This window comes from Enhydra lutris, unplaced genomic scaffold (assembly GCF_002288905.1).
Source record: "Enhydra lutris kenyoni isolate GAN:26980312 unplaced genomic scaffold, ASM228890v2 scaffoldscaffold22, whole genome shotgun sequence".
Taxonomy (NCBI): domain Eukaryota; kingdom Metazoa; phylum Chordata; class Mammalia; order Carnivora; family Mustelidae; genus Enhydra; species Enhydra lutris.
In genome coordinates this window covers 19,382,946-19,395,388 of record NW_019154106.1, presented here as the reverse complement: position 1 = coordinate 19,395,388, position 12,443 = coordinate 19,382,946, and the positions used below count along the sequence as shown (strand labels likewise).

Sequence of the window (12,443 nt, the reverse complement as noted above, 5' to 3'; positions counted from 1 at the left end):
TCTTCCTGCTTCTAGCCTGGGAACAACATAGGGTAAGAGTGACCAAGACTGAGAGTGTCTAAGGTTGAAAGATGAGCAAGGAGTCAGGCCTCTGAAGGCAGCCTGTGGCACTGGGGATGTAGTGTCCAAGCATCAGGAGACGGTTCTTGTCCTGTGTCTGGACTGTGGGCCGAGCCTTGTCCTGCACTTGGCCCCAGATCTCCATCTGCAGAATACAGGGGTTGAACCAACTTAGTGTTTTTTTGGAGCTTTTTGGACCAGAACCCATGGTTAAAAAAAAAAAAAAAAAGTTTACACACACACACACACACACACACACACACACACACCCTGTTTAAAACTAAAGCTTTATTACATGTGTTGACTCTCCTGTTTTCTGTACTGTTGTGCATCATTAAAAAATGTTGGCCACGGCCCCCTATCCATTGGTATGGCCCACTAATGAGTCATGCCTCTTGGTCTGAAAACACTGCCCCAGCTCATCTGGAAGATTCCTTTCTCTTCTGGCAGCTCACAGTTCTGTTCCATTTACTCTGGCCTCATGGCCTCTATCAGCCAAGCCTTTGTGGTTTTCTTCTCAGTATCTGCAAACAGTGGTTTCCAATCTCATGTGTGGAGACTCTTGGCCCGAAGGTGCTGGAGTGCGCTGCTCTGAGTGGACTCCTGCCCGTGCTCACGGTGAGAGGCCCCGGCGCATCCATCTGGCCGCACGCTACCCACTCTGTCTTGCATCCCTGGGCATCGTGAGTTGGGAGGGGCGCCCAGGCCTTCTCCTGCACCTCCACATGAAACAAGTGGGCTTGGATGTCATCCATACTCCCCTCCCTACCCCGCCCAGCTCTACTGCTTGGCCCACAGGACACCAGTCTTCTTTCTGGTAGAGCTGTTGGGCAGTGGAGCCTGGCTCCCAGTTAGAGTTCCAGATTCTTCCCCGGACCCAGCCCTCTTCATCTAGTCCTTCCTCCCACTGAACCCCTCCCTGGTCAGGTTCAAGAGCCACTGTCATGGGGATGACTTATGGATGGGAAGAGCTTTGGCAACCAGTGGACCTGGGAGCAAATCTCAGCTCTATCTCTGCTGGGCTGTGTGGCCTTGGGAAAGTTCCCGAACATCTCTGAGCCTATTGCCTTAACTAAAGCTTGGAGATAGTAACACCTATCTCAGAGGCTAAGCTTAAGGGTGCAGTGATAGGTTCAGGATGATTTTTTTGTGACCAGCATGAAGAAAGACCGAGGAGATGCCTTCCATGACCGGTGACAGGCAGGGCAATGTCAGAGAGAGGCTGCCTGACGTTGGGTACCCCGGGAGTGACTGCCCCCTGCTATGTCCACAACATGCAAAGAGACTGGGGCACAGCAAGCATTTCATGTCCACTAGGCAGCCTGAGGCCATGTCTGAGGAGGAAGATGGGGCCTGAGGAGGACAGACCCTCTGGGCCCCCAAAGTGGGCCAGTAGCTATTCACGAGACTGACAATGTACCCTGTCTAAAGGCCAGGCTCAGAACACATTATGTGAAAGGGCATCTTTTTGACACTGGTTTCTTGGAGTCTGTTTAAAAATTCACCCTCCTACCGGACTAGTTTGGCCTCAGTATGTTTTAATAAATCAGCTAGTTTGGTCCGGGAGAAGGATGGGGCAGTCATGAGGCTTCCATAATCACAGAGTAGTGAGAAGAACTTTCTAGCAAACACCAGAACCAGGGTATCCAAGCAGGCAGTCTTGAGCTGCTGTTTGCTTATTCTCGTGCTGTTGCCTCTTACTAAGGCTGCGGGAAAGTCATCCCTGCAGGCTGTCTCCAGAGCCCACGGCACTTTCCTGTTGGTGCCCACCCCCTCCGGCCATGCTGGTGAATAATTGAAAGGGAGATGTAAGCCGAGCTGGAGACGGGCATGAGGCTGCCTCTGTCCTCTGAGACTGCAGTTCCAGGGTAGCTGTTGTCCGGAGCTTGGGAAGTAGTTCCTCGGAGGGCTCCCGGGCATGCTGGCTCCCCACAGCTGCAGAAACAGGGGCTCCCACAGCCCAGGGCCACATGGCTCCCATAGCAGAAGCTGGGAGGCCGCGAGCAAGACGTCCTTAGGCAGCTGGGACACGGCAGCGCCCCAGCAAACTGCTCATCTCCTTGCCTCTGGGTCCCCGGCCGGCTCCAGCTGCCCTCTGCGCTGTTTTGGCCATAACCCGAAGACCGTCCTTCCAAGACTGGCACTTTAACCCGGGAACAGAAATTTAAGTCCTCGAGGCTTGCTTTAAGGGGCCACCTGGGGCTGGCTGATGGCTCAGTAAAGGCAGGGACAACTTCTGGCTTTATGCTCATCAGCCGGGGGAATGTCTGTGGGCCTCAGTTTCCCTGTCCATATGTGAAGTGGGTAGTGCCAGATGGACCCATTCCAGAGAACCTGTCTTCCGTGAGGACAATGAGGCTGGGGTAAGGTCGAGGGCTGGGTTCCATCCCAACTCTGCCTCCGCACTGCTACTTGGTGTGGGAACTTGTTCTGTTTCCCGCCCCTTTCTGGGCCTCTATGACGTCATCTCAGAAGATGGCAGAGATATCCCCGCTTTGGCCAGAGAGGGGAGAGAACCCACTCTGCAAAGCTCACGGGCCTCAGATGATGTGGGGTTTCATCCTGATCCATATAGTGATTGTCACACCAGTGGTCCCAAGAGGGACACTCAGACCTGCAAGAAAGCATGTAAGAAAACCAGAAGCCCAGTCTCTGGACAGCCCAAGCCATGCCAGGAAGCAGGCCCCTGGCAGGGAAATGCGCTGCCATCAGCCGCGTCAGCAGAGACAGGCCTGTAGGCTGGGCATGATTCTTAGGAGTCTTCCTGGGGCTCTGGCTCTGAGTCCCTGAAAATCTCCCTGCCCCTACTCCAGCCTGGTACTCCCTGGCACTCATCCTGAGAGTGGAGGGTGGCAGGGTGACTCCCCCAGTGGGACCAGCTCTGCCCTGCCACCCCTGGCAGCCTGCCAGCCAGTAGCTGCTGTCCCACCGCACTGTCTCCAGTGAGACCCTGGTGAGATAGTGAGCTCACTGCTGCATGAATGGGGCCACTGGGGTGCGGGTGCTGGATTCAGGCTGAAGGTCTGACTTGGGGAGATCGTGGGGGTCTCCCTGGCTCCTCTCCCTGCCTCTCTTTGTCTCTCCCTCTTTGTGTCTCTCGGGCTCTCTTCCTCTTCCTCTCTCTCCCCTCTCTCTCTCTCTCCCTCTCTCTCTCTCTCTCTCTCTCTCTCTCTCTCGTGCACACCGACACCCCCTCTTGGAACTTGCTGGGGATTGTCATGGCAACCCTCCAGCAAAATTATCAAAACACTTTTATGCTCACACTCGTACCAGACGAAGTGCTAATTCCGAGTGAGGCAGAAGCAGTTGGTAAAATGCTGGAGTCCCAGGCTTGGTACGGATGGCTCGCTGGCGGGGGCAGAGTGGCCCCGGCAGGAGGTGAGGGTGGGGTCCAGAGGCAAGAAAGGCCCTGCCACAGAGGGTGTTTGTGGCTGACCCCTCCCCACCCCTTATGCCACATTCACATTTGCATTCCACCTACACACACCCAGAAGCATGCACACACGTGTGCGTACACACATACACACAGTGGCTAGACCAAATACACCCATAGTGCAGACTGACCCAAACGGCAACATCTGGAATGACCATCACCTCATTCAGCCCTTGGAGGCATGAGATTGACTCTGGGGAGACTTCTGGGTGAGTGGAGGGGCGAAGCCAGCTGACTAAGGCTTCTAGCCGACCTGTGAAGGTCCTTATGCCAGGATGGCAAAGCAGTCACCGGAAGGGGCCTGATCCTCCTGCCTCCCCCACCCCCACACCGCCCCCCTCAAGGAAGCAGAGGAGCATCTGGGCAGAACTGCCCCAAACTAGTTCTTTCTGCTTTACTGTGTGTCCTCCCCAGCTCACTGCCTCTCTGCCTCCCAGGACAGACTTGGCCTCCCTGCCCCCATCGGACCGGGGCTAGGGTACTGCAGGCTCCCTTGGAAACAAAGCCCTGTTAATAGCTGAAGAACTGGTGATTGCTTTTTTTAATCCTAGGCTCTGCCCAAAAGCCAAAGTGTGGGTGGGGACAGTGGAGGAGGTGGTGGCACGAGCCCCCCCCCAGGCTGCTACCATCTTCCTGCCCCATCTGCTCCCCCAGCTACCTCCTCCGTGGAAGCGAGCCTTCCCCCGCAGCCTTAACCTGGGCTCTTTGCCACTCTCGGGCTCAAGAGGAAGCATCTCCTGCTTGTGAACGGGTCACCTCATCCCTGATCCTCCTGAGGATTTGAAAATGTTAGAGCTCGGTGGGCCCCAGTTCGTGAGTCTGGCCTCCTCACGTCACAGATAGGGAAATTGAGCCTCAGAGGTGGGAAGCAACGGGTTCAAGGCCACAGAGTACACGGGTGATGGAGCAGATACGGCATCGCGCGTGCCTGACTCGGCCGGTGCAGTGTCCGTCCCGTCGGAGGGGCAGGGATGGTGCGGGCGAGGAGCAGGGCTTTCTGGGCCAGGCACACCTACCTGGCTCCTGGCGCTGCACGTAGCACTGAGAGTGACCCCGGTGAGCTACAAAGCACACGAGGCTGTCGGCAGAATGGAGGTGATGGCTAGGCTCCCCCTCAAAGGACGCCGTGAGGATGATTTTAGGGGAGGTTCGAGCAAAGCACCATTGGCAGAATGCCAGGCACGTAGTGCGTCTTCAACAGATGACATTTCTGTGTCGCTCCTCTGTAATCCTAGGGCTACAGGCCTACTAAGAAAAGGAACCATCCTCCATCCCCTTTAATGGCTCTCCTCTGCCCCACTGGGCCTGGGGAGGCAACTTAGCCTGTCCCGGCAAAGCCCACGTGGACCCAGCAAACTCAGCAATGCCTGGAGGGCAAAGGAGCCCAGGTCCTGACCCCCGGGCAGACCCCTCCAGAGGCCCCAGATCTGCCCACCCCTCCTCGACACATGCAGCTCTCACTGGCTCGCACCCCATGCCTCCCCCCACCGCATCTTTGGAGGAAGGTAGACATGGGGCTGGGGGTGATGTCCAAGGAGGCTCATATCCCATGCTGCCCCCCAGGACCACCTTTGGGCACTGGTAGTAACACCAGATGATGAAGACATTACTTAGTTGCTCTGAGAGCTTGACCTTGCTGGGTCTGGCTTCCTCCTTTACCTTGTGAGTCAGGCAGAGGATAAGTCACCCAAACCCTAAACAGTGCCCCCCTCCCAGCAGGAGCTTCTTGGTCCCTGTCCATCTCCTCAACCATGCTGGGGGGCGGGGGAGGTTTGAGCATGAGATAATGAACACGAAAAAGAACTGGATTCTCATGTTTCTGCCACGCCGGCCACTCGTCCAGGTGCTTTCCGTACACTCGTCGTGGACGCCCAGCATTACTTCTGTGCTGAGGGGCAAAAGGGAGTCTTAGAGAGTAGGACCTACTCAAGGTCACAGAATGAGCTCAGGGCAGAGCGGGGTTGGACTCTAGCTTCGTGTTCTCCTGACCCGACGGTGGCCCCTGGCTGACTCCTGTGGATCTGGAGGGCACAGCATGTTTAAAAAGGTCATCTAGGGCTGGGGTTGGTCCTGGAGGCAGCCTGAGAGGTAGAGCTGTGGGGGTTGGGGAGGTCAGTGGTGGAACAGAGGAAGCTAGGTCATGTGGGAGTTCAGATGCCATCCTTGAGGCAAAGACCATCTCTCAACCTCCCTTCTCCTCTTCCCAGAATCCCTCTGTGAGCAAGGCCGGACTTGCCGAGGAGCAGAAGTAAAGGGGGCAGAGCTGGTTGCTAACCTGGGCACATTGCTTTGAAGCAAGGACCTCTTTTCCTACTTTCACCTCCCTGGGGCTGAGGATGGGGAATCTTCTATCAAGGAAAGCCGAGAGGAGTGACCTAGGGTACCCCAGTCCCTGGCCTGGGGACTTGGGGTCCAGAGGAGCTGTGCATGTTGGGAAGGAAGCCCCGGTGGAGATGGTGTTGCCAGGAGCTATGGGAGCACAGGTCACGGGGAGACGAGGAGAGGGTGGCAGTCCACTTGCAAGGAACCCGGAGCTCCTGCTGTGGCCAACGCTGGCTGGGGTACTGGGGAGGCGGAGGCCAGCAGGCCGGTGGGGAAGGTAGACAACACTGTCGAGGGGAACAAACATGTGAGAAGGCTGTTTAGTTAGTGGTATAGAGTGACTGAGGGACCACTTGGAAGGGCGGCCAGGAAAGGCCGCTCTGATAGGGCAGCATTTGTGCGGAGACCTCAGTGGCGCAGAGAGATTAGTGGCTTGCCCCAGAGCCCACACGAAGTTCAGGTAGAGCTGGGCTAGGACCTGTCTCTTGACAACCATTCTAATCATCCTCCTTGCAGAAACATCCTTCTCTTGCATTCTGACATGTTCTTCTGGTTTCCGTCTTAACCCTGTTGGACATTGCTTCTCTGAGGACTGGCTCATCTGAGCCCCACCCCCGGTGTTGGCTGCTCCCACTCCTTCTTTCTCTGGAAGGTGGCCTTTCACCCACTATCCCTTCTGCACCCTGAAGACTCCCAAACTGCTACTCCATCCCTCACCTCTCCCCGAGTTCTTCCAGTGTCCTGCTTGACCTTGGATGTCTGTGGCTCTCTTGGTTATGACAATGAGTTGATATAATAGAGACCTGAAATTAGAGTAGTTTAAAAATATTCAGTTGACTGTTTTCTCATGTAAGAGCTCCAAGGGAAGTGTTTCAAGTTGGTGGATAGCTCTGCCCCACAGGGTCATGTAGGGATCCAGACGAACAGGAAGGATCCAGGGTCTGTCTGGTAATCACTCTTCCAGTCGGTATGGGGAAAAATACGGAAGCTTAGGGTGGGACTTTCCTCTCATGCAAGTGGGACAGAATTCGAACCGTTGACTTCTGCTGACATTGCACAGATGACTCTTTTGACACACGGCCCAATCTTAGCTGCAAGGGAAGCTGGGAAAGGTGACCCAGCTGATGGACAGCTGGCAGTCTCTGCCACAGCCCCCCTTCTGGAACCATGAGGACTTCCCTGCCCTGGTGGTGGAGGAAGTTCTTGCCCTGGGTCTCCCTGGCCCTTGACTTTGCCCTTGGCAAATTCCTTCTTGTTTATTGCTCTCCACTACCGCCCTATGGGGTATTGAAGGTCTATCTTCTTCCAGCACATACTTGCAGTGGAAGGATCATGGGCTTTTGAAGTCCAGCCTTGCAATTTTGTTGATAATAATAATTCCTTCAGAAACTCGGCCTGCCTCTAGTCAGTTCCACGTGCCAGCAACCATACCCAGAGCTCCTTTCCTGTCTGAGTTATTAAGCCTGCCTGCCTTGCCCAACTCCTCTCTCTCTCGTTGTAATGAAAGCTATCCTCAAGGCATCTAAAATAATGGACTTGAATGACAAGGCAACAGTGCTAATACAATACTTCGCTGCAGGGGCGATCCCACTGCCTGGTGTCACAGACAAGCTTGGAGAGAGGCTGCAAACCACGACAGTCTGATCTTCTGCTCTTTGGACAAAACCAGCTGGGCTTTGCAGCCCTGACAATAGCGCTTCTCTGTATTAGCTCCCCTTCTGCTCATCTCAGCTTGCAAACTAGCCAGTCTCTTTGCTGGAGTCTCAGGCTAAAAGCATCATTGAGCAGCCAACATGTGCAAATGTTTTTAGCTCTTTGCAGCCATTTTTTTGGAATTACAGGCTCAGTGGTCATGTGGCCCATCTTCTCAATTATCACAGGTAATGTTTTTCATAAATGTTTTGTCACAGCATAACAAGGGTCACCAGCTTTCCATCCTCCACTCCTGGTTTCTGTACTCCTTACCACCTGTTGCCAAAGCCAGTGCCATAGATTTTAGGTTTTTATACGTGGTAGCTTTGCATTCCTGGTACCAATTTCTGTATTAGAGTATTGCTAAGCCGCTGTTAAAAGAAAATCCCAAATACAATGGCCTTCAGATTACATAAATTAATTTTTCTCTCACATAACATAGTTCTGATATGAGTATCCAGGCCTTGCCTGCATAGGTAGAGGACTTTGATGGCTAGCCAGCAGACTCCACAATGGCCCTACCCATCTCCAGCCTTCCCACCCCCCACTGCCATGTCCCACGTCTACCACTTGCTCAGGCCAAATCCATAAAAGTCAACCTTGATTCCTCCCACCACCCCACATAATCCATCAGCAAGTCTTCTCCTTCTATCTTCAGACACATCCCAAATATGGCCTTTTCCCGCCCTCTCTTCCCCCAGTCCGCATCTTCAGTGTCTTGTATCTGGGTGATGGTCTTGATCTTGTAAGTGGGTTCCCTTCTTCATCCCCACCCCTCTCCAGTCTGTGCCTCCCATGGCAGCTGGAGTGAGCTCTTAAAACAAGAATTGAAGCATGTCGCCTGCCCTAGACTCCCCAGTGCCTTACCGTTGCCCTTAGAATAAAATGCTGTCTCCTTAACATGGCCGTCAAGGCCTTCTGTGACTGTCCCTGCTTCTCATTGCCCCCTTCCCACTCTGCTTTAGCCACATGGCTTTTCTCACTGGCTCTTCCCCTCCTTGGTGCATTTGTCCTAGGATTCCCTTTGTCTGAAACACTCTCCTTACGCTCTCACTTGGTCACACTCTGGTTCCTTCTTTGTACTCCATAGGACAAAGGGCTTCAGTGAAAGTTAAGAGGGAGGGCTCAGGAGAGGAGTCACCCGGGTTTGAATCTCAGCTCTACTGCTTACTAGCTGTGTGACCTTGGGTAAGTTGCTTACCTGTTCTGTGCCTTGGTTTTTCTGTCTGTTAAGGACAATAACAAAAGTATTTGTTTCCTAGAGCTGTTGAGCTAACACATAAAAAGTATTAGAGCATGGCCCGTATTAAGCTCGTAGCAGTGACACTATTGTCCCTCAGCGTCACCTTAAAGATCGACCACTCTGAGAAGCTTTTCCTGCCCCCGCCTTCTGCACCTTTCTCCATCTGCATCTCTCCCACATCACCCAAGATCAGGGTCTTGTTTTGAGATTTATTGTCTGCCCCACACACTGGAATGTAACCCCTGAGCTGGGATCCAGGAGGTCCTTAATGAATCTGTTGAACGGCTGTGGAAGGAATGGAGGCCAAATCCCACTGATTCCCTCCTTTCCCCGTGGCCCTGTGAGCCTGGCTGGGTGCCTGTGGAAGGGAGTGGGGAAGATGGAGGCAGGGTGAGCTGGGTTCTGTGCCTGCCACCCTTGAGACCCATGTGGTCTGGGGTGGGGGGTGCTCACAGTTCCTTCTTGGGGGTCAGGGAAACCAGGGGACCTGCTCTCAGAAGCCCCAGGGGGCACTGGTAGGTACCAGCCCTCAGCACAAGGCAGTAATAGCACCGGCTGGTTCCATCCATTACTAAAGGACTAGCTACTTATCCTCTCTGTGCCTCCACTATGTCGTATGTAAATTTGGGAGAATACCAATTACCTCACAGGGCTGTTATGAAGATTAAGTAGGGTAATATATGTAAAACGAAGCTCCCTGGGTGGTTCGGAGTGAAGCTCTCCAGATTGTAGTTATTATCATTGTTATTAGTGCCTATCCAAGTGTCATTCTTCTGAGCATGAATAGGGGGCTGGTGCCTGGGGGACCTGGGGGTGGGGTTGTGGGGAGACAGAGCGAAGATGGCTAGGGAAGGGGAGAACCGGAATGGAATAATCGGGCTGTGTTTTTATTCGTCCATGGCTCTCTGTGCGTGTTTGTGTGTGTCTATGGATTTGCGTTTGTCTGGGGAAGGGTGACGAGGATCCAGAGAAGAAACCCAACCTTTTCTCCGAACTCAGTTCTGGGGAGCTAGGTGCCCCGCTGTCCCGGCGCCCGGCTCTCCCCGCTCCGAGGAGGGCTGGGAGCTGCCTCCACCACGCGCCCAACGCAGAACCCGCGGCGGAATCACCAGCGTCTTGAGTGTGTGCATTTGGGATCTGGGAGGGGGAAGGGGACCTGCGCCGCCGCGGCCACCACGGTCGGTAGCAACTTGGGGATCCCAGGACGGACAGCGGCAGCCCAGTGTCCGCCGATCCGAGCCCCCCGCCCCCCATCCGCCGGCTCTCCGGCCACCCCGCCCCGCCGCGTGCTCCCGGGGCCTCGGATGCTCCCGGAACCCCGCGGGCGGGGCCTGCCTTCCGGAGCCGGGTTGGCTGGGGGCGGGCGGGCGGCGCTGGGGAAAGGGCCGTTACTTTCCCAGAGCGGCGGGGCGACGTCAGGCGGAAGGGCGCGGGGCGCGCACGCTTTAAATGGCATTCGCTGTCATCCGAGCTCGCGGCCGTGTGGGCAGGAGCGGGCTATATAAGCGGCGGGCCGGGCCGCCGCGGGGCAGACGGTGACTGCCGCGGCGGCGAGCGCCCGGGAGCGCAGCCCAGCAGCGTGCGCCGAGCCCCGCATCCCCCGACGGGCTCTCCCGCCCGCCCTCCCGAGAAAAACGCCGACCCGGGCCCGCGAGGGCCGCCGCCACCCCGCAGCAGATTTGGATCCCCCGCCCGGCGAGCCCCAGGCTGCTGCCTCCCGGGGGGCCCCGGCGCAGCGGCCGCCCCCCGAGAGCCCCGGCGCCCCGCCGCCCGGCCCCGAAGACGCCGGCAGCGCCATGGCGGCCGCCAAGCCCGGCGAGCTGATGGGCATCTGCTCCAGCTACCAGGCGGTGATGCCGCACTTCGTGTGCCTGGCCGACGAGTTCCCGCAGCCCGTGCGGCCCGCCAAGCTGTCCAAGGGCAAGGGCCGGCTGCGGCGGCCGCGCCAGTCCCGCTTCAAGACGCAGCCGGTGACCTTCGACGAGATCCAGGAGGTGGAGGAGGAAGGGGTGTCCCCCATGGAGGAAGAGAAGGCCAAGAAGTCCTTCCTGCAGAGCCTGGAGTGCCTGCGCCGCAGCACGCAGAGCCTGTCGCTGCAGAGGGAGCAGCTCAGCAGCTGCAAACTGAGGAACAGCCTGGACTCGAGCGACTCCGACTCGGCCCTGTGAGGGGCGCTGCCCGGGGACCCGCGAACCCGGCCCCAGAGGGCCCGCGCTCCGCGCCCCGGGGGCCCGCGAGGACCGGGACCTCTCGCCGGGCTGCGAACTGCTCGGTGCGCCCCGCGCTGCGCCGCTCCCGGGCCGGAGCACGCGGGGCTGCCGGGGAGGGGGGCCGCTTTCTTTGCCCTTGTAAATGTTTATTTTTTAACTCTTCCCAGTACGGACTCTGCCGTGAGTGTGTGCGGGAGGCGCGCCCGCGCTGAGTCGGCGCTGGGTCGCCGGGGCTTCCCCGAGAGCCGCTCCACGCCCTTGTCTGAGGGTCTGCAACTCCGATTCCGCTCACCGCTCCGCCGTGCCCCCTTCCCCAGCGCTCACCCGTTCACACTCACGCCAACACACTCTCGCTGAACACTTTTATAATTGTTAGGCGCGGCTGATGGGACTTGGGGCGCAGCTGCTGCTGCGGCCGGAGGACTGATATTTATTTTTGCATTGCGATGGCTGACGGCGTTTATTTAACGATCTTTTTACTTGGATATGTCTGTGAGGCTCCCGAACGGAGACAAATAAAGTCAATATATTTGCACAGTGCATTTCTCCAGGCTCTTGACTTCTTGAACCTTCGGGGCTCAGGCTCCTGAGACTGGGGGAGGTGGGAGAAGGATGTGGTTGGAATGGGGGGTGGGATCCCCGGGTAGAGGTAACTCCACAAACTTCAATCACCGGAACGAGGTCGCGCCCGGGGTTCCCCGGGGCGGTTACTCGCCTCCCCAAGTGGATCCATTCCCGGCTCCGAGCGCTCCTGCCTCCCTACTCCGTTCCCCATCGCCGGCGTCCGGGATGGAGGGAGACGCCCGCGAGGCGAAGGTCGGCGCCGTGAGGACAGAGAGAACGTTCCTTGGTGAGGTTGACTTCTCAGGGAGGCCGGGTCAGGGTCATCGTCCCGCCTTCACCGCAGAACACCGTACTCCCTCGGCGCCCCTTCCAGGCGGCGGGTGGGGCGCTGCCCGAGCCAGCAGTGGGAGACCTGGGAGGGGATATTTGGGTGGTGGGACCCGACAGAGTGCTGCGTGTCCCCTGCGCTGACTCAGCCCCGTGCCGGGCGCCCCTGCACTGCCCCCAAGCAGACAGTGGCCGTTTTGGTTCTTCGTCCCCTTTCTCCAGCCTCCTTGGCCCTCTTCAGGGCTGTTCAAGGAGAGTGGGGCATGTCTTTGGTCAGAGCCTGAAGGGCGCTTGGGTACCACTGAGTCTTCCCACCCCCTCTGTTTACAGATGAGAAAACAAACTTAGGGGAGAGGGAGAGGCCACACAGAAAGTAGTGGCGGCGCAGTCAGCTGTCCTGACTCGCGTCCAGAGCTCTCTCCATCATGCCAATCCCTTTCCAGTGTCTCCGGCAGCTGCCCCGCACCCCTGCCTACACCCTAAACCCTGAGTTGGCAGTGTAACACTATCACCTGGCAGTAGGTGGCGATCTATGTAATAAGCAACATCCGGTGGAAGAGGGCAGGTCCCGGCACTTGGGGCCCCCACCCAG

At 56.9% G+C, this 12,443-nt stretch overlaps 1 protein-coding gene across 1 annotated transcript; it reads left to right on the top strand.

The window, feature by feature from the left end:
* Nucleotides 1-10,366: 10,366 nt before the first annotated feature.
* On the top strand, nt 10,367-11,500 carry LOC111150022 (chromosome unknown C11orf96 homolog). Its single transcript, XM_022507339.1, has one exon. The coding sequence runs from the start codon at nt 10,547-10,549 to the stop codon at nt 10,916-10,918; it is 372 nt and encodes a 123-aa protein (XP_022363047.1). The 5' UTR covers nt 10,367-10,546; the 3' UTR covers nt 10,919-11,500.
* Nucleotides 11,501-12,443: the final 943 nt, after the last annotated feature.

Bases quoted from the DNA above. Each gene is read 5' to 3' on its own strand.
- LOC111150022 (XM_022507339.1), top strand. From the start codon at position 10,547: ATGGCGGCCGCCAAGCCCGGCGAGCTGATGGGCATCTGCTCCAGCTAC.